The 23415-nt window shown below is 42.4% G+C and overlaps 1 protein-coding gene across 1 annotated transcript in view; it reads left to right on the top strand.

Moving 5' to 3' along the window:
• Window positions 1–6993: 6993 nt before the first annotated feature.
• The window catches only part of LOC146595897 (uncharacterized), a 22205-nt gene continuing 5783 nt past the window's right edge, over window positions 6994–23415 (top strand). The window contains exons 1-7 of the mRNA XM_085304873.1: window positions 6994–7116; window positions 9033–9092; window positions 10084–10174; window positions 11379–11447; window positions 13193–13411; window positions 14495–14569; window positions 16239–16337. Of these exons, the coding sequence (XP_085160999.1) occupies window positions 6994–7116; window positions 9033–9092; window positions 10084–10174; window positions 11379–11447; window positions 13193–13411; window positions 14495–14569; window positions 16239–16337 (736 nt within the window). The remainder of the gene's footprint in view (window positions 7117–9032; window positions 9093–10083; window positions 10175–11378; window positions 11448–13192; window positions 13412–14494; window positions 14570–16238; window positions 16338–23415) is intronic.

Below are 23415 nucleotides of genomic sequence, written 5' to 3'. Positions count from 1 at the left end.
ACCCCTGTCCCCCTCCCCAGACCATTGCCCTCTCCCCAGGCACTGTCTGCAGACCCCGGTCCTCTCCCCAGACACCGTCCCCAGACCCCATCTTCCTCCCCGCTTGCCCCCGTGGTGTCCCTACCGCAGCCTTAACACAAAGGGGCTTTTACTGACAATTCAGATTTACTCGGGGTCGGGGCTGCCCCGAAGTCTCGGCAGGAGCAGCGAAACGGCAACCTCAGCGTGCTGGGCATATATGCTGGGGGGTTGATACCATGCACCGGAGCAAAATTTCCCTATGAGGCTGTTGCATTTGGTTGCATCTCTTTGGCTTGCTGTACGCTGCGCAGAGCAGAAAATCTTGGTATAAATTGCAGAAAACAGTTTGACCAAGGCTTTAGAGTAGGGAAAGTAAAGCAGGCTCACAGAGGAAACACTGAACGCAAAGTAAGCGTGTATTTAAAATTCATACATCAGGTGTTTCTGAACAATCCTACTGTCACTAGTGTCTTCTAGGTGCTTCATTCCAAGAAAGATGAAAGCTAAATGAATTCTCCGGGGTTTTAAGTGGGACTATAAAATAAATATTTTTGTTCTTCGTTAATACAAATGTACCATAACCTTAGTTTTCAGGGATTTTTAAATTATTAAGGCAAATAAATCATAAAGTAATTTTGATGGAGCTCTCTGTATGAATGAAGTGGGATTTTCAGTAACAAGTCTATCACTGTTTTATTATCGATACTAGATAACTGGACCTGGCAGTAGAATGAAAATTAAAATTTTTAGAGTCAGTAGTAGGGAGCAGAACGGGATGGAGACCTATGTTACTGGCAGATACAGGCCTTGTACAGTAGTGATGGCTGGGGTTAATAGTGCAAGGTGATGATGCTGACTTGAATAGATATTTCCTGGGCAGAGATGTTGCACTTCACAGCCCGGAATAACAGAAAAAAAGGAGAAGAGGAAGAGATAAACTGAAGAGAGAAATTTTTTTACAGTCATCTCTGTAGTTTCTATCATAAATCTCATCTTTTCTCGCACTGAGCTGATTCCTGCTCCTTGGGGGACTTTAGCAGCTGCATTTACACTAAGTAGTACTATCCTCTCTGTGGGACCTGCTAATCATGGTATGAGTGGAAAGGAGGCAAAATATGGTCCTAAGGAGGTAGAAGATGAAATGAGGAAGGGTAAGAGAAATAACATAAAATATTCTAAAGAAAAATAATCTGGGGAAAACATCTTACATGCTGAAATGAAAAAAATCAGGCTTGTCCTCCCATGACAGCATCCAGCCCTTTCTCTTTCTTCTCTGTCTCTTTTTTCTTCTTTCTTTTCCCTCACCCTCTTCTCCACTGCTGCTTGTCATTGCTCATTATGTTATCTCTGTCTCTGGAACAGCATATCCTTGAGGCAAAAACTTTATCTCCTGATGCAAGTGTAAAACAGCATGCTGCTTTGGCACTTGGCTGAAAGAAGAAAGCCAAAACAGCAGAACACCTTTAATATGCTGAAATTTGCATGCAAAAATCTCCATTAAGACAGCATCAGAGATATTCTTAACTACAAAGTATTCCATTCACAGACACGGCCAACGCCATAAATCCAAGCACGCAGATACTATGGGATGGGAGCCCCTCTCTAGTGCACGCTGAGGTACGAAGCCAAGAGGCAAAACGCCTCTAGTGCTCAGGTGTGTTGATATATCCTGCCAGCCAAACATCTGCATATCCTGGAGTGCTGGTAAAGTCAGGGTTTTAATTAAAAAAGAAATTAGGCGCTTAATTATTTTTTCAGTTGGGGAAGGCACGTTCACTGGTGATCCCCAGCACCTGCCCCACAGGTGGGCTGCGAGACTGCCTTTCCTCTGCTGTGGCTGTGCAGGATGCCTGCACGCTGCTGGACCCTCTCCTTCCTATGGCACATTCATTTCCCTCCCATACCTGCTCCCGGTGCCTTCCCGGAATTCTGCCCAGCCTGAATTTCTGCCATAGCCTGTGTAAAATTGGTAGGATGTACAAACTTGGCTCCAAAACATGCAATCCTCAACTCAGTCCTGCTTTTGAAGGTATTTTGTCATGCATCACACCTCACAGGTTGTACTCTGTTGTCACACACACACACAAACAAAAAATTAGCCAGAAATGTTGCTGGAGGGTTTTGTCTTTTTCAGCGTAGTCTTTTCCCTAATACAGAGTCTTTCGGGAACTTTTTTTTTGTGCAATGTGATGTCATCTGACTTGGCAACTTGAAAAAAATACGTACTAGCTAATACATTCCCAATGAAATCTTTCTGCTTTTTAGAAGTGTCTTTATGAACTGGAGAAACTTTTTGCCTCTTGCAGGGGTGGTTTAACAGCTCTAGAACTGGAAATAATTTCTTCAGCTCTAGAGGTATGGAAACACATCTTTTCTCCTACCTTTTCAGATTAAATGGTAGTGTTCAGGCCTATGAAACATACTTGCACAATTATTTTCATATGGCTATCTTGGATGAGAATTGATTTCATAAATGTCCTGGAAGGTATTTGAGTTTTGTGATTGCCTCATTAAAATAAAATCTTGACCCTTTGTTAAAATATTACTCTAATTAGTTAGAATAGCTTATCTCAGGAAATGAATTTCTTCATCCCTCCTTCCTGCTGAGGTTTTAATCTACTAATGCTGGAGAAGCTCTTCTGTCTTTCCCAGACATCTCATCAGTTGATGGATGCAGCTGAGCTGTGGCAGATACATATCACCTCCCCAAACTCACATGCTCATACGACCTCTCTTGTGTCCTGGAAGGGCTGGCGGCTGGAGGATTTGCAATGTAAGGATCACCATTTTAGGCCTTGTTTTCTACTTTTTTCTTTTGGAATTGTCTCTGAATACAAATGGAGACAACTGCACTTCTGGCTCCTGCTGCTTTTCAGCCTCTCATCCCTGGGAAGCACAGAGGAGTGCAGTTCTGCACTGGTGTCCCAGATCCTCTCCCAAGGTTCTTGGGGCATCGATGCCTCTCGCTTTCCTCTGCCAGCCTCCCTAAGACAAGTGAAAAATTTCCCAGTGCCCATTTCCCATGCAATTCTGTGTGTTCATGGTGCGTTTCCCATGTCATTCTTTCTAACAAATTCTTTTCCTGTTGAGAACTCATTTGTCCAAATGATATTGATGGGGAAAACTATATTAATGCATAGGGATAACAGCTATTGATAATAAGAGGGTTCATATTTACAACACAGATCACAAACCAAGAGCCTACCCTCTAATCCCTCCCCTTTCCAAAGATACTTGTGTGTATTGATGGTGAGTGGGCATGGCCCAAGGAAATACCTTTGTAGTCTTCTGTCATGCATGAAGAACCTCTGTTTCCTTTGCTAATGAACGCAATATGTCCTTGCAGCTTCCCATCTTCACCTGAGTGGAAATTGCTGTTGTGTTATCCTTTCTTTAGCTGTTAGGATGGAGTGACGGATCTCCTTTGAAGCCAGTGCCTTCCTGCCTCTCCGGTGGACTCTTGCTCTGCCTAAAAACCAGCATCTCTCTCCTCTCAAATGCAGGCTCATCTTTTCCCACTGATCTGGTTCCCATTGCTTGGAGAAATGACTTGCAGGCTGAAGCCTGTCGCTAGCACAGTACTATGTGGCAAAGCCAGACTGGCCAGAGTACCTGCTTCCGTTTATGAAAACCCGATTCAGAATTAATGCAGCTTGTACCGTTTTGTTTCCCAACGCGTTTGTCGTGCTGATTGCTCACTGTTTGCGGATGAAGCAATCCAAGGGGGATGCTTGGGCTGTGACTGAGCCTCTGTGCAGGCGAGAGAAGAACCCGGCTTCCGCCAGCCAGTAGCAGGCTGCAAACGATATCATGAATATCCTGGTCCGTCTCACCAGCAAAGCTAGGTCTTGTAGAGGGTGCTGGGGGAAATGAAGACTTTCTACGTGGTTTTTAGCTTGTGGAAGGTTTACTGAGAAAGCTGAAAAATGCAGTGATATCTTGTTCAGTAACATAGCATGTTTCAATGAGTGCTAATGCCCTGAAAATAATTTTCCTTTATTTTGTTCTTTTCTTTTTAATACATATTGGTATTGCATCTGCTATTCCAGTGTAGCCTTCTGGCCTAAGTCTATCACTCTTGTCTCCCTATATAGCATAACATGAAAACAAACATTTTAGGTTTTGGACTGTGAAGGAGYACTAGGAAACAATGTAATTGAAGTATTTCTTAAATCTGGAAATGTTTTTGTATTCAGAGACCCCCTGCCAGAAGAGGCTAGTTTTGCTTTCTTTCATTTCCAGTGTCCAGCCCAGTTAAATCAAGTTTTCTGAAAGTGATAGCCTAAAACAAAGTCTCTGAATCTTTGTTCTTCAGCAAATTCCTTGATTTCTAGTGTGTGAAGCACATAATAGCTCCCATTTGGTTTCATATGCTGAGTTTACTTTGTCCTAGTATCCCTCTGCTGGGGAAACCTTTACATGCCTTCTTAAGGAAGGCAATTTTAAGCACTTTCCCCAGGCGGGACAAGGGGCTGTTAATGATTCTGAAGATGTGTTCATGTAGTTTTTAATTAAACCTGTAACTAGTTGGTGACTCTGAGATTTGAAAGTGCACTTTCTGATTGGACTGACACTTAGAAAAATTTTGATTTTGTAAAAGGATTAGTCTTAAGAAACTATCTTAAGATAAGCATATAGGGTACAGTTTTATAGCTTTGAACACGTGGTTTATATATTCGTGCTAAAACCAGTATTTGTTAACATTTGAGTTCTCTCATTATGCCTTCTTTCTCTGTGACTTTGTTTAGAACTATGCTAGCAGCATAAAATAAACACTCGCACAGAAGAATAAAGGTTTCAGAGCAATTATCAAAAATATAACCCTAGGTTACATAAAAGGAAATAAAAAGGCGGGAGGGGTGGAAATCCTTTTTCACTGGATCACAAACCAAATGGCCATGAACTAAAAATAATCTTTCTATTGTTCCACAGAGCGTGAGTACAAATTCATATGCTAAGTCGGATTTCACTGAAAGTCCTGATTATGTTTCTCTGCATATATTTAATATTTTGGGGATTGCACTGGTGATTTTTTACAGTCACTTAGTTCAGTGGGTTTAGGTGTCTTCTTCCTGTACAAAACTACATTATTCATTAAGGAGGGAAAAAAAACGGCAAATTTCATTTTTTTAATTATGTTAACTGAAAGAAAAAAAATCATGAAAATTCTTTTTTTTTCTTTTTGAAATGGCCAAACTGCATGATAAAGAGGCATGACTAACCCAGTATCCTTCAGAAGAGGGGTTCCTCAGTCATACAGCCAGCTTCCTAGGCAAAAAGGGGTTGGGTAAAAGCAGGATTTAATGCAATAGATCAGGCTAGAATAATAACTTTTCTCTTGAAAGGAAGGAGAATTGGAAGGAGTTACTTAGTGATGAAAGGAAGAGAGATGCTGTTATTACAGAAGGGTAGAGGAGAAGCCATGACTGTTTCAGGTTTGAAAGACATCACCCAAGTGATTAGCTATTTGGTGATCATCAGTCAGTGGCCAGATTTTTCTTGCACTCAGCAGCTCATTAGAAGGGAAATAACAACGTTCTAGGGTCCCAGGTGAGTATTTAGAGTTTGAGAACTAGTTGGTCAGCCGAAAGACCTCTGTGAGTTAGGAAATGACTGTCAACAGTGTATTTTTAACAGCTTAGTCACTAATGGAGAAAGGGATCTTTGCTTTCTAGATGAACTATCACTTAAGTGTGAAATGTGCTTGTCCAACAAAAGTATATAAGAGTCAGATTGGCAGAACATTAAGAGAAAGCATCATTTTTTCTGAGCTTCCTGCTTGCTCTCATTTTTATGGAGAGAAGGTCCTGGAGCATGATCCTGCCCTGGCTGAGACTACCATGTCAGAGCAAGTATAGGTTGGATCTTCCCTATCTCCCCTTCTCTATTGCACTCAACATTTTCCCTCTGGGGCTTTTCCTGACTCTGAGAGCTCAGTGTAGCCTCAGGTTGTGCTCACGTATGGCAATTTGGGGAAGGCAGAGCATTTCCTTAATCTGTGACACTTGTTAGTCTGTCTGTGTGTAGTCCCTGATGCCTGCAGAAGCATCTCAATGGAAAGAGACTGGAATCAGTGGTGGAAAGGCTCTTTGCATCTAAGGGAAGGCAAAACATGCTTCCTTCCTCCTGTCTCGTAAATTGGCACTGCAGATGCTGTTGCTGATGGTGGCAGTCTTCCAGAAAGGGACTGAATTTGGGAATTCATTTGCAGAGTCTTTACAGTGGTGAAGGCTCCATTAGGAGAACTGGGAAATCACCAGGGTCTCTTGAGACTGGTAAAGAATATCATGCTTATATGTCTTGTGACTTCCCCAAACCATCCTTTCGTGTACTCATCCTATAAAATTGAATTTTCCTGAAATCCTATGTCATACAATGGGTTTTCACATTAAAAGTCGAGCAGACTAGGGAAGGTGGTCTGTTTCACGGTAAGGTTAATGAAATGCCTCTAGTAAATGAATCTGAAAATCTCAGAAGAGAGATGACTGCTTGTGGGAAAATTCAGAGATGGCTTTGGTAAATATTACAAAGCATTGTTGGTTTTTAACACTGAAGCTGTATTTTTTTAGTGAATGTTGAGAAGCATATGACTGTAAGCATATCAATGACAGCTGAAGGAGCTGGAAGAGATGTGTACCACTTGTTATATTTTATGTTTAGCTTCTATATTGGAATTGGTAGAACTACTGATGTAATCGGGCAGAGATTTGGTTCCTATTACTGTGATATTTTACCAGAAGATCCAGAAATTGTGTTGTATGTCACTGTGTTCACAGGGTGGTTTGCTGTAAAGTCCAAAATCTCTGGGCTCTTCATAGTAATTGCAGTGCATTAAACAGCAACCTGCTAGGTCCTGCTGGACCACCAAGAGCTTGTCGCTAAGCAGGGTTTCCGAGATGCCGGGGTGAATACAAGCAACTCCAAGGGCAAAGCATTTGTATGTATGTACGTATGTATTCCACTACGTTTAGCATGGAGTTCAAATTAGATCTTTCTAAGTCTTATGAAAAACAGCTTCAGAGTCTTTACAGCACTAAGGAGCTAAGCAGTAACAAGCTGGACGACTGCAGCCCTACCATGTTCATGGGGACAGAGGTAGGGAATCACTCACAGGTTTTCCTTGCTGGGGTCCAGGCCAACCTGCAAGAAGCTATAGTTGATCTCACAGCCATGAGCCCAGCACAAAGATTTGCAGAAGTGTAAGAGAATTTAAATTTTTATTTGCCAGTAAGTAATCATTGCATATTTCAGTGAAGATAATCTCATACTTAAATTTGGCATTGAAGAAATAAAGCTGGTTCATTTCTTCGAGGAAATTTCTCAGAGGAAGTGCAGCATAATCTCATTCAGGGCTATGCAGGGAGCTCTGAATCTTTGCCTCTGCATGTATGGGTAAGGGACATGCCCACCCAGTCAGCCTCTTTTTAAAAAAACAGATTTTAACTTTCCTGATTTATCATAGAGTGTTTTGCAGATTTCTATCTCTTCCTTTTTTTTTCTTTTTGATTAATTGCAACCACAATTCTTGAGTCCTGTAAGCCATATCTATGATAGGGTAGAGTGGGTAGCACTCCTCAACCATCACTTATATGTCATGTCCCAGCTGAAGAGCTGCCCCAAGTCCTCTCACTTGGAATGGAAACAAATTTCCATGTTATTCTTGCGGCCTGTATTGGGAGTGTGCGTATACCAGATAATGCTTTGATGGAACATGTCTCCTGGATACCAGGCAGCTTCTTTGTTAGCCCCTGAATTCTGATGTGTTTCTGTCCTCTTCCCACTGAAATGGAAGCCGTGAGGGCCTTTGCCCAGGAAGAAGAAGTTGGATTTGGAATTAGAACGGGTTTTTCTGGTGTATGTGTGATTGAACTGTGTCACAGCATCTCTGAGGACTGAAGTCACTTGTGAGGGATGGGGAAGAGGAGCAGAGGGTGGAGAGGAGTAGCAGTCTTCCCCTTACCAAGGGGACTGCAGGCACCTAAAGTCCCTTCATTACCAGCTTTTGTGTCATGTTGCAGAGAAGACAGCTCTAGTCTGAGGCGGAGATATCCCCTCCTACAGGACCTGGTGAGCACATGCCTCCATTTGTGTGCTGCCTCTGCCCTTAACCCATAGTATATTGCTGTGGGTCAGTGTTGGTGGATTGATTTGGGACCAAGCTGATGGTATTTATCAGGCTCACTGGTGGGAGTTCTGGGTTCAGCTCAGCAGCCCAGTGTCTGATCAGGCTGCAGATCTGGGCAGTGTTGAACGCAAGTTGCATTGGACAGGGAGGGCGCAAAGAGACGTGCCACTACACTGAGCAATGTTCTCTAGTGGAGAAAAGTGCCTGTAGGGATGGCGGGTCGATGCCCTATTGGGTGCTGTTGCCTCTTCATAAAGTGGAGTGGGCCTTGCTGATGCAGCCCTCGATGTCTAAGGTGCAGGTTTCCACCCTTCCCACCTGTGTATCCTGAGTTTGGTGATAGCTAGTGAGTTCTGAGATTGCCAAGACATGAATCAAATTATAATCTGAAAAGTCCATATGCTTTCGTGATTTACTGTACCGGATTGAAGGAGGATGAAATTCRTAATTTCAGTTGGACAGATAGACTTCAGAGGGAATGTAAAGTCCACGCCAAACAAGAATTAAAATAAGCCGTCTAGTATTCATGCTTTTTTTTTAAGACAGGCTTATCCTATTTGAAAAACCACTTTGATCCTAGGCAAATCTTCAGATAAACCACAAATATGTCTGCTTTGGAATAAATCTATGTGGAGTTTCTGGATTTACATTTAGTTAATACTAATTAATTTGCAATAAATTAACTCAAGTTGGAACAAGGCCATAAACTGTAGCCTGAATTGTTTTGGGAGTTATTTGATTATGTCTTTCCACCAGATCGTAAATGTTATGGGAATGTATTAAAAGAATTGTTTGCGTACACCCCCACACCCCCCAAACACATGTATATATGTACACATACACACACATATGCTATAATGCATTTTTTTTACTATCCATCTTCTAGGTGCCAGTGAATGGTCAGCTTGTAACATCAGCCAGCATCAGAGAGAAAAAGCTCCTCAAGGTACCAGTAATAATTTTAGAGCTTATATCATGTCCTTCAAAAGACACTTGTTATAAGCATGTTTTGTATTTGATGATCCTTTCTAAAGATAATTCATGGTTCCCATCGTTGGAGAATTTCAGAGATGACTAAGGAACATAAGACCAAGTGACTCTCTGGTACAGTCATACCATGATGCTTGTAACTGTGGCCACATGCGGGATGGTCTCATGGTTTAAGCCCAGAAGTGAGCTGAGTGGGAACTCCTGTGTTTGAATTTTATCTCTGATATGCGACATTTCTTTTGATCTGGGCAAGGGTCAGAGGGAGGAGCTGCCTCGGCTGGACAGAAAACTTATTTGTGGCAGGGAGTATCCTGCCTTACAAAAGTCAAGAGCTACTGTTTTAAAGCCACATCATTCAAACTTGAAGGCTTAAAGCTAGTTCTGCAGTCTCACTGAGCCATATAAAAATGGCGAGAGCCACTGCAACACCCTTTCAGGTCAGCATGAATTACAGATATCTGGTCTCCCTCAAAAATAGGCTGTTCTATGGGCAGGGGGGATATGTTTGGGTTTTTTTTTTTGCTAAGCATAAACAGGGTCTTAGCACCTGGTTTCAGCTTTTTGAGTTGTAAATGAAGTAAATAATTTTAGATTTTCCTCCATTATAGTTTTAGTAATGATTAATGCAAATCTTATTATAGAGCAGATGCCTGAAATACATTATGGGTTTTTCTAACCTTGCAGATAGGTCTAATTTTGTAGGCCAAAAGTCATAATGTTCTTCAGTTTTTCAGTTCTTTCCATTTGATTTTGCAATTAAAATCTGTTCAGGAAGACACTTGCACCCATTTAAAGACCCCAGTGACTTAGTGGTTTCTCAGAGTACCATCATGTCATCTTCATTTCAGAACACTTACCCTGACTCTTTTTCTCTTGATAAAATGTAAGAAATACCTACTTTATCATTCTGACATGAATCTGGCATGTATGTCCTGTGTACGTTATAGCCTAAGAAGAAAAAGAAGGCACAGTGCTCGGAAAAGGGAGCGTCAGAAGACCTGCTTTCTGTGGAAAAAGACAGACTGCAAGAGGAGGAAGGTAACAAAAGCTCTGGTTGTTTTGTTAGTGGGATATTCTCTGATATTTTAGTGTTATGTTATTGAAAAGAATTGACAATTTGAGAACCGTTTTTCTGATGTACTCCTTGCTGTGTGTAACTACGCAGGAGGAAGTAGTGTGCTTTCCAGCTGTGTTTGTTAGATCTTTAGGCCATTTACAGGGATGGCAAATCTGCTAATGAGAAAGCACGTCCAAAGTGGCAGAGGTCCATTTGGTAGCAGGGTCTTGTCTTTATGCTCTTCCTCTTGTCCTGTTTTCTTGTGGTTTTTGCAGTGCTAATACTCTGAAGCTGTGGTCTTCCCATGTAGCAAGTTGTAAGGCTTGTCTGAGGCTTGTGAAAGCACTGTGATAATGTATGGCTAGTTTCTAGCACATGTGTGAACAGAGGCAAGACCTTTGGTTATGAGCAAATCTGTAAAGAAATCTAAGAAAGGCTAGCCAGGGTTAGGCGACCATAATTTCATTGGAAAATGCATTGCATCCCATGCTTCCCTACCCGTCTCTCCTCACTGTGGGTCATACTGGAAACTGTGATTCTAGGCTGAAAAAATTATAATGTGATTGGTGTGATGGTGAGAGTGAAAGAAGCCCTTGCTGTTGTTGGATCAGAGACCTTCATGTGGACGCTTGTATCAGCAGCAAAGAGCACAAGGATGCCAGAGAGAAAAGGGGAAATGGTAGAGACGTTCTTCAAATCAGTGTGGAATTTTTTGGATGGATGAGTAGCTGAACTGTTCCATGCATTATTCCGGGTTACTTGGAGAGCGAAGATATTATATATATACACACATAACCATTTTAGCCGGTCCCTTCTGTAACTTCTCCAGGGTCACAGGAGTACATGGATAAAGGCAGAATGTGCCCCAAGTGGTATAAATGAACATATGCAGAAATCAGCTGCTTGGAGAGGGGAGGAGGCAGGACACATGACAAACAGTTTTGTAATGGGGATTTCTTAGGTAACATGGCCTGYGTTTCTGCATGGAGCTCCAGAGATGGCAGATCTGCACGCGCTGTGGAGGTGGGAGCCTGCACGCGGCCATGGCACCTCTTGATGCTGCAGTGCTGCTTAAGCAGCCCTGGTCAGAAAGGACAGTTCCTTGCCTGGTAAATAATATGAGCAGCAGARGAAATTTCTTGTTAACTTATAAGGAGTCATGGTGAACTTTGCTTTTTGTAACAGGAGTGTGGCAGACCAAGATCAGCAGCCGAGAAAAAAGGCATTTAAGGAAGGAACGGCTGAAACAAAAAGGTAAATCTACAAGACATCTTAGTTTACAGACACAGCCTGGCTAGGTTTGGCATCCCTTCTGACTTCCCAAAGTCTTTCTATTTACTCAGTTCACCATTAGGCCGCAAACTCTTGGCACTCTTAAAGGCTGCTTGCTTAAAGAAAAGGTTTATGAGCTTTGGCTTTCATTAAAATACACGGTATTATCCAAGAGACTTTGAAGACAAATGGCCATTAGACCTGAGATCTGCTRAAGATATGCTGTAATGTAGATAGCTTTTTTTTTTGCGAGACTTAACAAAAGACGTCCTCACACAACTGATGTATGAAAACCTGCGTAATTTGCCTCGTTCCAAAAAGGCTCTTAAATCTAGGTAGTAAACAGCTCTAAAGGGAAGTATACTGTTATTCTGATTAAATAAAATAAAACAGTGCTTTGTACTCATACCACACGTTTCCTCTGGGGATTTTGAAGTGTCTGTCATGCACTTATGCCTACATGCATTTCTACTAATTATGTTACTATAAATTCTATATAAAAACAGGCCATGAAATTAATGCATTTGGAAATTTCTTGATAATTCAATTATCTGTGATAAAGCTATTAATATAATAGAGAAATGCATAAAATTTAAAAGCTAAGATAGAAGTTTGGAATTGGGACACAGAGCTAGATAAATGTGGATACTTGTCTGCAGTAAGACAGTATCCTAAGATGCCCTCAGGTGCTTTTCTAAAATTGAAGATCAGAGCAAATTCTGATCTAAAAATAGCTATCATTTGGGTTATATTATCAAGAGTTAATTGTCTATATGACAATCTCTACAGGCCTAAGATGCTGAAGACTCTTTATTGATATAAGCTGGCCTGTTGATATCAGTGGTGCCAGCTGCATGTGTTAAGTTCACAGTTACCCCTAAGCACATGCATGCAGAAGTGCTTTGCTGTCCTGAGGTGCAAGTGTCCCATGGGAGCAGGGCATAGTTGAACTTATCAGAAGTTACTGGTGCAATTCAGGAGTGTGAGTTAGGTAGCAGACTGAACTAGGTGATCGTTACAGTCCTTTTTAGCATTAACATTTACAAAGCAGAGAAACGTGGTCTTGCTGCTTCTAGGGTGAATTCTAGCCCAGCTAAGTGTCGATTGCTGTATCCCAGCAGGGAATAAGCAGCAGCAGCAGCAAGCGGTGTAGAGTGGGGTTGGTGCCAGCAGTGATCCTCTCCGCACCAGAGCCCCAGGGAATGCTGTGCTTTTCCAAAGGCTGGAGTTGTAAAGTGCTTTAGGAATCCTTGAGAACAAAAGACATTGAAGATAATTGTCATTATTTCTAATGTGTGTATGCCTAAGCACTGATTGCTCTAGCAGCCTTGAACTACCAACATCCAAGAGGTTTGCTTTCCTTTCCCTCAGAGGGTGGTGATCCTGTTGTTCGCTTTCTCTCCTTCGCTTCTGCTGTTCCTCAGCTGGACTTTCAAGGCCTTGAGTCATCCTTGCAGTCAGGAAGGGGCGCCCAAGGCCTGCTGTGGTGCTGCGTCATCTCCTGTAGGAGTCATTGCCAGACTGCGGGATGCTTGCCTTCCCCCCTGGGCTTTGTGTTTGCTGCTTTCCATGTCCCTGCCTGCTTTACTGTCCTTGTATCTGTAAATATTTTCAGTTGGAATCTAGCCATTACATCTGATAGGTTTAGATCAAGCTTTTCTCTACTATTTCTCCTGTCTGTTTTTGTTAAAAATAGCAGTAAGACCGTGGTAATGTTTATTCTGCAGAAGACCCCAGCAGAGCATCACGGGGTAACTCTGTGGTCGAGCCAGCCTTTGACTGGAATGAGAAGGGGACAGTGTGGCCCYGTGCAGTGAGCGGGGTGGAGGACACTGCTGGCAGTGGGAAAGGCACTCTCGTGGCAAAGGCAGAGAGCGGGACTGCACTGAAGACCTCAGAAGAATCTGTGCCCTCCCAGTTCGAAGAGGATGTTTTTTGCAATGTAGGTGAGTGCCCACRTTCAAGCACTCAAGTGAGAGTGTTGCAGAGCAAAAGTTTCTTGAGTTACCATGTCCAGCAGCATAGGTTAGCTCAGGCATTTTCGTTGACGATCATCCAGGTGTATATATATACACACACACACTGTTGTCCACTCTCTTCACTGAACCCTATTAGTTGTGACTTATTTTCTAGCATGTTGGAAACATGAAAAGAGATAGGGGTGTTAAACGCAGGAATTTCTTCTGTGTTGCAGATTACCTGGTAGGTATAAGTTGTTTTCTACTCACAGATGTTTAGTGTTTGGTTCCTTAACAAAGTCCAAAGCTGCACACTCAAGGTCAGAGTTAGTCTTCTGTGGGTTTACATGCATGTTTCAAAGCCGTATGAGACAGGGGTATTATTAAATTCGTGTTTGGGTATCTGACAGTTGGAAGTAGTCTGTTCATGTCAGTGCTTTGTTYTACCTGCAGAGTTTACCCAGGAGTTTTCACCTCCTGTTGGTATCCAAGCAAGTTCATTTAGCACAGTCCTTGGTTGTGCTGCTGGGACATTCTCAGTGCAATGTAAGCGGGAAGTGCAGCTCTAAACATTCAGACTCCTTTAAAGCAGTGAAGGGACAGATTACYAGGCCATTCTTCAGGCACCTGAATATTTGGAGACGCTGATTTTAGCCCTGTCACTCTTGAGTATTAKACAACTTTTCATTTTTCATCATTGTTTAATTTTTATGGCAGAGCCATGTCTGATGTATTTCTGCCGTGAAGGATACCGTAGATTCTAGAGCACTACAAGTAGGCAGAAAAATAGGCAGAAACTTTGACCTGTGACATCTTTCAGGACTCTTTTCCTAACTTCTGRGCAATTTTAGGAGTTAAAATTGAAAGTAGTTAATACTACTTTTTGGTTAATTCTCAGAAGCATCCATTTTTCATCAAGCTCTCACTGATCAATCCAGCTTCATGATTAAATTGGTCAGTATATAAGGCCATGTGTTGACTCACCTTCAGTAGCAGTAATCCAGGTAGAAACTGCATTCACCAGTTGTGAATATGACATTGGATTACTATTTGTTTGTTTTTTAAATGCAGGTACATGGGATATTACAGAAGTAAAATCATGTCCTGTGACCTTTGGAACTTTATCAGAGTTGTCCAGGGAGTTAGGTGAGTGGTCCATCTTTGCCTTTGARTTCTTCTTCCACTTTCTTAGGTACTTGAAGGCTTAAAAGTATGCTGCCAGTGCTCGTGTGTTGTTCTTTTCCCTTTGAGTCACACTTCATTAATCATTTTCCCTTTCAGAGTGTGGTAACATTTGCAGTCTTATGCCCGAACATTTTGGGGAGTGACGTCAGGATGTTTTGTTGAACGCTTTCCAAGCTGTTGCCTCACCTCTCTATAAATAATAAAAAAAAAATATTGCCCCCACAGCAAATTCTTTTTCTGYTAGGTTTGCTCCCACAATGTGATTTTTTTGTATGTTCCAATGACCAACAAATTCATGGAATTTGCTACCTCCCTTGGTCTGAGATGCTGAGTCTGGAGAGGCTCCGTGAGAGAGTACCCAGCCAGCAGCTTCTTCTTCTGTACACTTAGGGGGTTTCAGCTCGAGCCTGCCAGCGCGTGGCCTGGAGAAGGAAAAAGTGTTTCTTGGTTTTACGTTAATCTGGAGTCTTGTTTCTAGTTTCTCTTTTGCTTCTCTGCAGTTGTCAGGACTTTTCATTGCGCAGCTCTGAGYGCTCCTGTAGTGACATAGTGCCTGTTGCCAGCAAACACTGCCTTGTTACTGAGTGCTGGCAGGAGGAGTGCGTGTGTGGAGGGGGTGGGGGGCTGGTCTATATATACTATTGAATATTTCCAAAAGCTTGTTTATATGTTCTCTGCCTAACAGAACCTCAGATTGAATTCACCTGAAGCTCTGTGTGTCCGATGAATGCAAAATCTGAATGTTATAGGAATGCTAAAAACAAGCACAGGCACACGCATCTGTGCGCCAAGCACAGGTTGCATGGTGCAAGCTAGAGCGCTGAAATGCTACGCTAAAGCCAGGCRTTACACTCCATGTAATGCCTGCCATATTAATCATCTATTTTCCAACACTGCATCAGTGAATTGAAGCAGTTCCTAATGTATTCAACAAAGAGAAGTATTTGTTCACATCTGCATTTATGCAGCAAAGAATCAAGCCAATAGAGCAAAACTGCATAAATAAAGGACTTCTTTAGGTGAAAAGAAGAAGAGAAAAATCATGCAGATGTGAAAAAAAAGTCTGCCGTTCTGTTATGTGCAGCTCTTAGAAGGGGATAGATGAATCCTATGGTTTGCTTTAGCCATTGAAAAAATCATCCAAAAACCTTTATCCTTGTTTTCTTCCACTAGTTTTCTCTCATCTCTACTCTTGCTTTCAGCACTGCATTTGGTAATTATGGCTCCAGCTGAATTTCTGTTAAAATAAGTAGACGCTTTCTCACTGAAGTCACTGGGAGTTAAATTGGGTTTCATTTGATGTGGCTTTTGTTCTATAGGAGCTATAGCTGCCATTTGACATCCCCAGCACTATTTGTCAGAGTTACTACTCTGAATGTTGCTATTGGAGTAAGTGCTCCTGAGCGGGGTGTTACAACAAAAACTTACGGATGTAGTGTCCTTGTCCAGCCTTCTTTAATAAATCCCCTGTGATGAGTAGCATAGATTAACATGTGACTTAACTTGCATAACATCCAGGCATCATGACATAACTTGCAGATAAAGGCATGATTGATTGGTTTTAATAATGTCATTATCTTTTAGCTTTTAGTTTTATTTTTGTTAAAATACTTGCTTTTCCTGTTTGCAGATAACGTGAAGAGCAAATCCTCTGAGGACAGTCCTTCCAGATGCTGTTGGAAGGCCAGCGCACCTTTCCTCACAGCAGATGACGTGTGGCAAGGGCACGGTATGACCATTTGTCCATTGTCTGCTGAAAAACGAGCATAATACTGCTGATACCCTTTACAGGCTGTTCTCTAAGCTTCAAAAATCAGAGCCTGCTTTCTGCATGTCGTATTCAGCCAGGTTGGCAGAGGTGAGGGTGAAATTGAGATTGAGCCTGATTTTAGGCAGATGCCCAGAATTGCTGCAAACTCAGCCAGAGCAGCAGGTGCCCTGCATGGGACCTGTGAGAATGGTAAGAAATTATGTATTATTTAGGTTTTTCTTAAAAAGTGGCAAAAATGGGATGATGCCCTTTTCAGTACATACATATTGCCTGGCAAAATGCCAGTAGAGCTTCTGGGTGCTGAGACCAGCCAGAGTGGATCCGTCTAAAGGCTCTTCCAGCTTGATCCCCTGTCTCCTATGACTGCCTGTAGCAGTGGCTGGCAGATAAGCATCGGAATACAACAAGCGCAGAGAGATCCCTCTGCTCGTGTCCCTCCCCACACCCAGCAAAGGGGACTCAGGGCTCTCCTGAGCCAGCAACATGGGTTCTGCATTTCAAAAAACACGTGTTAGTAATCATCCAAGATTACTAAATTTCCAAAACAAATTCAAAGTGAGGCTTGATTTTCATAACTGATGCATTGTGTTTCTCTGTCTCATGTTGTTGAGCGGGGAAGGTGGAGCTGTGTGGCCTCTTCCCAGCCCGCTCCCAGCCTGGGCTTTGTGGGGTGGTGCAGTGTTGTACACTTGGCAGGAACACATGGGGAAGAGTGCCTGGGAGGACACAGCACTGTTAAGCCAGCATGTGCTTTTGTCAAAACTTAAAATAAAGACGCAGAGCTAGATGTGGCATGCTCTTCGCACCCTCTGAGACCTCCAGAAAGCCAGGCCTTGTTGAAGCAAAGGACAAATCCCAGTGAACTCTAGTGGTTGACATTCATTTTATGTCTGATAGTGTTTGATTTTACTTTTTAAATTGTTCAAAATGCCGTTGTAGATCCTGAGTGGCTGGAATGATTTGGCATGATCGGTGAAGGTATTAGATGGCCTTTTCTCTTGACCTTTTGGTGAGGATCAAGTGTGGTATCTATTTATACCCCTGTTGTTGAGAGGCCCTACCCTGCTCTTGCAGGAAGGATGGCTCATGAGCTGAGCAGACCCCTTTTTGTTCTAACTGCTCTGATTATTTGAGCTAAAGGAGTAGTTGAATGCAGAAGGGAAAAAAAGGCAACAGTCTTCTTGTATTCCTACCTAGCAGCAGCTGAGATTCTGCTGCAGACACATCAGCTTGGCCATCAGAGGATATTATAAATAACATAGTTTATTAAAAAAAAGAAAGAAAGAAAATGGCAAGCTTCCCTCTGCTTAGCACTGTGCTTGTTTACCTCCAAGGAGCTGCTCATGAATGCCAGGCCCTTTGTAACTCCTGAGCACAGGCTCCTCTGCGCGGGGAGCTGGGAGGTGATGTACGTAGGTCTCTGGCTGTATTTCCTTGCTTTGTATTTGGCACGTCACACATGGCATGCTCTGGATTTGGTCTGCTGTTGGAAAGCCAGGCAGAGCTCCTTGTTCTCGGTAGGATGGGCCAGAGGTACCTGACAGCAGGATGCATAGAAACAAATTTGACAACTTGCTCTTGCAGATGTGTAAGCAGAAGCATTTTGATTGAAAGCAGAAATGAAAGGTTTTCTGCCTGCATTAGCAGATTTCTTCTTAGAGGTAGTAGGTTTTTCCTTGAATCAGTCAGCCTTGATATCGATGCAGAGGGGAGTGTCACTAATGCACTTTCCCTGAATTTAGATGAGGTAATGGTTGGCATTAAGGTTTGTGCTGCAGGCAGAATTAGCTCTTTCACAGTTAAACAAGTCCTGTTAGCCCTTGCAGGTCTGTGAATTAAAAAAATGCCTTTTATAACCTGAATAGGAGCAGGGGTCATTTTATCAAATCCAGATCAGTATGCTTAATGAGATCCTTTGTGTCAGGGACAGGGCTGTACAGAACGAGGAGCTCGGAGGCTGGAYGCCTGCCTTGGCTGCTGGCTCACTGAGCAGGCAGCGTGGGCCAGCTCCCCCTCCACCTCGGATTATCCTTTTGTGAAGCACTGGTAATAACAGCCTAATTCAGGAATAGTTTGAAGCTTAAATGTTGTTGCAACTGAATGTATATTTACAAAGAGAGAGAGAGAGAGATGGAGAGAGAGAGAAAGAGAAGGGGAAGAGAGAGAGAGAGGTAGCAATTACAGAATTAGAGGTTGCTGTGGTATGACGGTATTTAAAAGACTGATAAATCAGACCAGTTTCAGAACAATACTTTACTAGGTTGACTTTCATTAATGATACATACTGCCAATGGTTAATTCCTAATCATTATCACATCTGGAGTGCTGTGTCCAGTTCTGGGCTCCCCKCTACAGGAAAGGTACAGACTTACTGGAGTGAGTCCAGGAAAGGGCCTTGAAGATGGTGAAAGGACTGGAGCATTTCACATACAAGGAGAGGCTGAGAGAGCTGAGAGTGCTCAGTTTGAATAAGAGAAGGCTTAGGGTGATCTGATCAATAGGTATGAATACCTGATGGGGAAAGTAAAGAAGACAGCCAAACTCTTCTCAGTGGTGCCCAGTGAAAGGACAAGAGTGGGCAAAAATTGAAATACAAGAAACTGCATTTAACGTAATAAAAAAAAACATTTTTACTGTGATGGTGGTCAAACAGTGGCTTATATTGCTGAGAGAGTTATGGAGTCTCCATCCTTGGAGATACTCAAAACCTGACTGGCCATGGCTCTGGAGAACCTACTCTAATTAACCCTGTTTTGAGCAGGGGGTTGAACGAGGTGGTCTTCAAAGTGCCCCCCCACCTCAACCATTCTTTGAGTCTGCATCTGTGATCAGACATTATTTCTACATGTTCAAACATATACCAAACAGTCCTTAGCAGTCTTATCCTAAATTGGCTGGGAGCCGATGCCACCTGGTTCGCASTGATAGCTGCAGTCCCTGATGCTCCCAGTCATAGAGGTCAAGGTGGCTAGGCTCATCAGCTTTTYGTAAGGGAAGGAGGCACTGAAGGAGGCAACTTCTTTTTTTCCCTCATTGTTAGTGTTTGTATGSTTTTCATCCTTGCCACAAAAAGAAAAGAAGGGGGTGGAGGTGTATCTCCTCTGCTTCTGGTGTAATTCATCTTATTTTTAGGACCAAGACTTGTTCTGATTTCTCCAGGCATCTTTCTTGCTTGTTCCACAGGGTTATTCTGGTTCTACCTGGCATCTCCCCCACCTGTTCTGCATCCTTTCTTCCTACCTTTCTGGCTTTACTGCTTGTGTGTTTTTCAGCCCTGCCTTTGTGCAACTATACCAAAGTTTCCCTCTGTGCTTTTGGTTACGTATTATTTATGCACTTACGCTTAGCTGTGTCTCAAAATGCTTATACATTGTGGCTGATTATGTTAATAGTTTTACAATGGTATAAAATGCATAAATTATACGGTGTTGCTGGTTGGGCTATTTTTGAGTAATTATATCTGGTTTCAAGGCAAGCAAATATTAATTTTATCATGTACTTCTACTTAAGAAGGCTTCTGCTTTAGCGACAGTGCAGGGCGCAGTCTCTGTGGCTGCTTCTCTGGCAGGACTGTCTCAGGAACCTACATTCTATACAGCATTTCTCGTTACCATGAGGGTTGTCTTTTACCTGTGACTTGGCATTTTCCCAATGAATCCACCTTGCTTGCTGGGGCAGATTTTCCCTAGGACATTCAAAAAGCTTCTGTGTCTTATATCTGTTTTCCTTCATTCTGCCCTGGAGTTAAACTGAATTTTAATTGTTTCATTTCATGGAAATAAGCAGCTTCTATTTAGATCAAAAGAAGTCTTCAGTCAGGGATTTACTTGATGCTTTTGCATTTACTGAATTATTCCAGAGGAAGGTGCCAARTGAGCGAATCCTCCACAAAGATGTTGGTAGCAATAAATTTTATCTGTATCACATTGCTGTCTGCGCTGAATCGATTCCAGTTGTTCCTYAAGCTCAGCAAGGGTCTGGGTTAGTACCATGCTCACTACAGAGCCGCCCACCCTTTGCAAAGGGACTGATTTTCTGCAGCAGCCACAGGAGGACTCAGTACCATGGATAGTATGCACTGTACTGAGGGTTTTGCTCTGCAGGAGGAAGGACTCTTCTCCCCTAGCTTTCTGCAGACCACATTCAGGTAAAGCATGACAAAGAGGCATCCTGGTATCTTAGGATACGAAGCTACAACTCTGGAGTTGAAAATTTTTAACCTTCTTTTCCAAAATGACTCTTGGTGACACCAAGTGATTTTTGGTGCAGTACTTTCTTGCTGCTCTTGCTGCCAGATAATTAGATTCAGTCCATAAGTACCCCAGCTCCACTCTCCCTCTGCCAGCATAGGAACCTGCTGACCRTACCCTTTGGCCAGATGCCACTGCTGTGGGGCCTCAGGTGCCTGCGTGCACTCACATGGTGTCCTTCCACCTCCCAGGACAACTCGCTGCTCACTGGCATTGCCAGGACCAGGAGCCTTTGGGTGCGCTGTACCAGGAGGGATTTGAAATAAATTCAGAACTGGATTATGCTCACTGGTAGCCTCCCTGATTTCTGAGGACACTTTCAGGCTAGTGCTTTTCAGGATCTTAAAGCATTTTAATTACACAGGGTGTGTGTAATTTGGCCCTGAGATGCACATGCAGAGCGGATGCTGTCCGAAGGGAACAGAGGTAGAGCTTTGGCCAGGTAGAGCTGCTGGAGGGTTGAGGTGAGTTGCCAACAAGAACCWACCTGGAAGTGGAACTTAATAGTATTGCTTTTGTAGAAATGACCAACAGGAATCATCAAGGTGTTGGCTTATAGATGAGTGGGAAGAGAGCATTTCCTTCAGCGCCAAATCCACCGGATGATCAGAGCTTTCCTGTCTCCAGGAAGAGTACTTACTCACTGAATGGCCCATTCCTTTTCTAACAATATTTATGGTCTTCTGCCATTGAAGGAGCCATTGACCAGTTTTAGCCTGTGAGAGAATTTATAACCCAGGGAAGACCACACGCTAATTTAAAAATATTAGATGTTATTTGAAGTATAAAGCCATTCCAGGAGAGATCACCATGGCTGGAAGGGAAGTAGGCTGTAGAACAGGAGAGGTTTTAAACCAGAGTTCTAGWGTAAGCATATTTAATCAAATCCAGCAAGTTATAAAGAATTATTTAGCACTCTTCATTTTACTCTGGGTTGCATTTAAGCTCCTCTGTGACATAATGCTTGACACAAGGCAGAGTCACCAYTGCCTTCCTGAGGCTCATGTTTGCCCAAAGGACCAGGGTGAAGCATGAACATACGCCCATTGCAGGAAGTTAGCAATTAGAACTAYTTTATGCTTAAAAATAAGCACATCAAGTTATGTTTGAAAGATCAGAACTCATGTAAAAAAGTGAAAATGACAGTGATGGCCTCTGGGATGTRTTTCTTAAGGGCCAGTCTGTTTTTGGTATGTGCCCTCAACTTCTCGTGAGAGTGCCCACTGACAGAGCTGCTGCCCAGGATGGACTGTGATTCCTGAATTTTTCTTAGAGGTGTTTCCCAGCTCCCTGCCTGATTTTGTGTTCCCTCCTACTAGCCAGAATTTACCTCCTCTTTAGCAGTAGCAGCATACACAAATATATCACCTCTTCATTTGCTGCCAGAGCTCACTCATGACAACCAACAGGAGATGCACCCAGCAAGGGCCACAGAGCTGAGACTTACTGCATTCTCACCCCTGCTTTGTCGATGGGGCTCTGAGTTGGGCACAGATATGGGGTAGAAAGTGTGTATTGGTATTGCCTTAAACTGCTACAGCACAAGTCTCCTGAATTTGTGAGTCAGGACCATATGTAACCTAACTGGGGAGAAGCAGCCAWAGATTTTGAGTGGTGATATCTCACACCACAATTCAGATGAACTGGTCTTCACACATTCAARTCGTTCATTTATATTGTGCCTCTCTCTAACATAGATGCATTCATTTGCCTAAAACATTTAGGATGGAATTTTATTGGGCAATATATTAGAAAATGCTTGTTCCTTTCCCTTTTGAAGAAGGAAAGAAATACTGTCTATATATAAGGGATGGGTTTTAAACAGAGGAACTTGAGCAATGTGTTTATAATCATGTTTGGCAGCAAGCTTAACAGAAACTTTTTTGAAATGGTTTATTTTATCATTCCCAGCATGCTTTTGGTTTTGGCTCTGCTTCAACTAGAAGTTTTTCCATCCAGCTTGGATTTTTTTTATATTCATTTTTATTTTAAGAGACGTGATCAGCTAAGAGTTATTATTACATGTTGTGCTTTCAAAGCCTTTCTCTCTGTTAGGGTAAGACTTCAGATTGTTAGATTCAAAACATTAAAAAATAATCAAATAGGCATTTCAGTATCTTATGCTGATTTATCTGCCTATTTGCACCTCATTCAATTTGGGCAAAGAAATTAGACTCATCTGTTTTGCTTTCTCATCTGAGGATCATTTGCCAGTGCTTTGTGGAGAGGCAGCTGAGGGCTTGAGGCCAGATTTTCAAAAGTACCAGATGCTTGAATATCCAGAGATCTAAAAAGTTTTCAAAAGCTTTTTACTTAGGCCCTATGAAATGATCAAAATCAAAGCAAGGTAGGTATTATCTATTTCATCTTTGAGTTGCAAGTTATGGAGCTCTAGCAATCTGTGCCATGGTAGTGTCCTTCTAGATTGCACTAAAGAAGAAAATATTGGAAAGGAAGGTCAAGTCAGGAATGCACTTGGTACTATTTTCTATAGAAGAAAAAAGGACAATGCATAAATTCCTTTTTAATATTATTCTTCCATATAATAATTGCCATGAGGATAGTGTGTTGCAGTGAGTGGAAGAGAAAATAGTGTATGAAACAGTCCCTCTGTTAAAAAGTAGAATGGAGCCTGCAGTCTCTCCCAACATTTCTGGATGTCCCTGAATCCTTCTCCATGAAATTAAAAGAAAGTGTTTGAGAGGCCATGCTGCTATCAGTTTGGTGAAGCTTTATTTCCTGAAAAGGAGGCTGAAAGGGCTTTTGGTGAATCTCTATTTGTTTTT

This window comes from Rhea americana, unplaced genomic scaffold, assembly GCF_003343005.1.
Source record: "Rhea americana isolate MKP2758 unplaced genomic scaffold, rheAme1 scaffold_211, whole genome shotgun sequence".
Taxonomy (NCBI): Eukaryota; Metazoa; Chordata; class Aves; order Rheiformes; family Rheidae; genus Rhea; species Rhea americana.
This window is presented reverse-complemented; position numbering and strand designations above follow the sequence as displayed.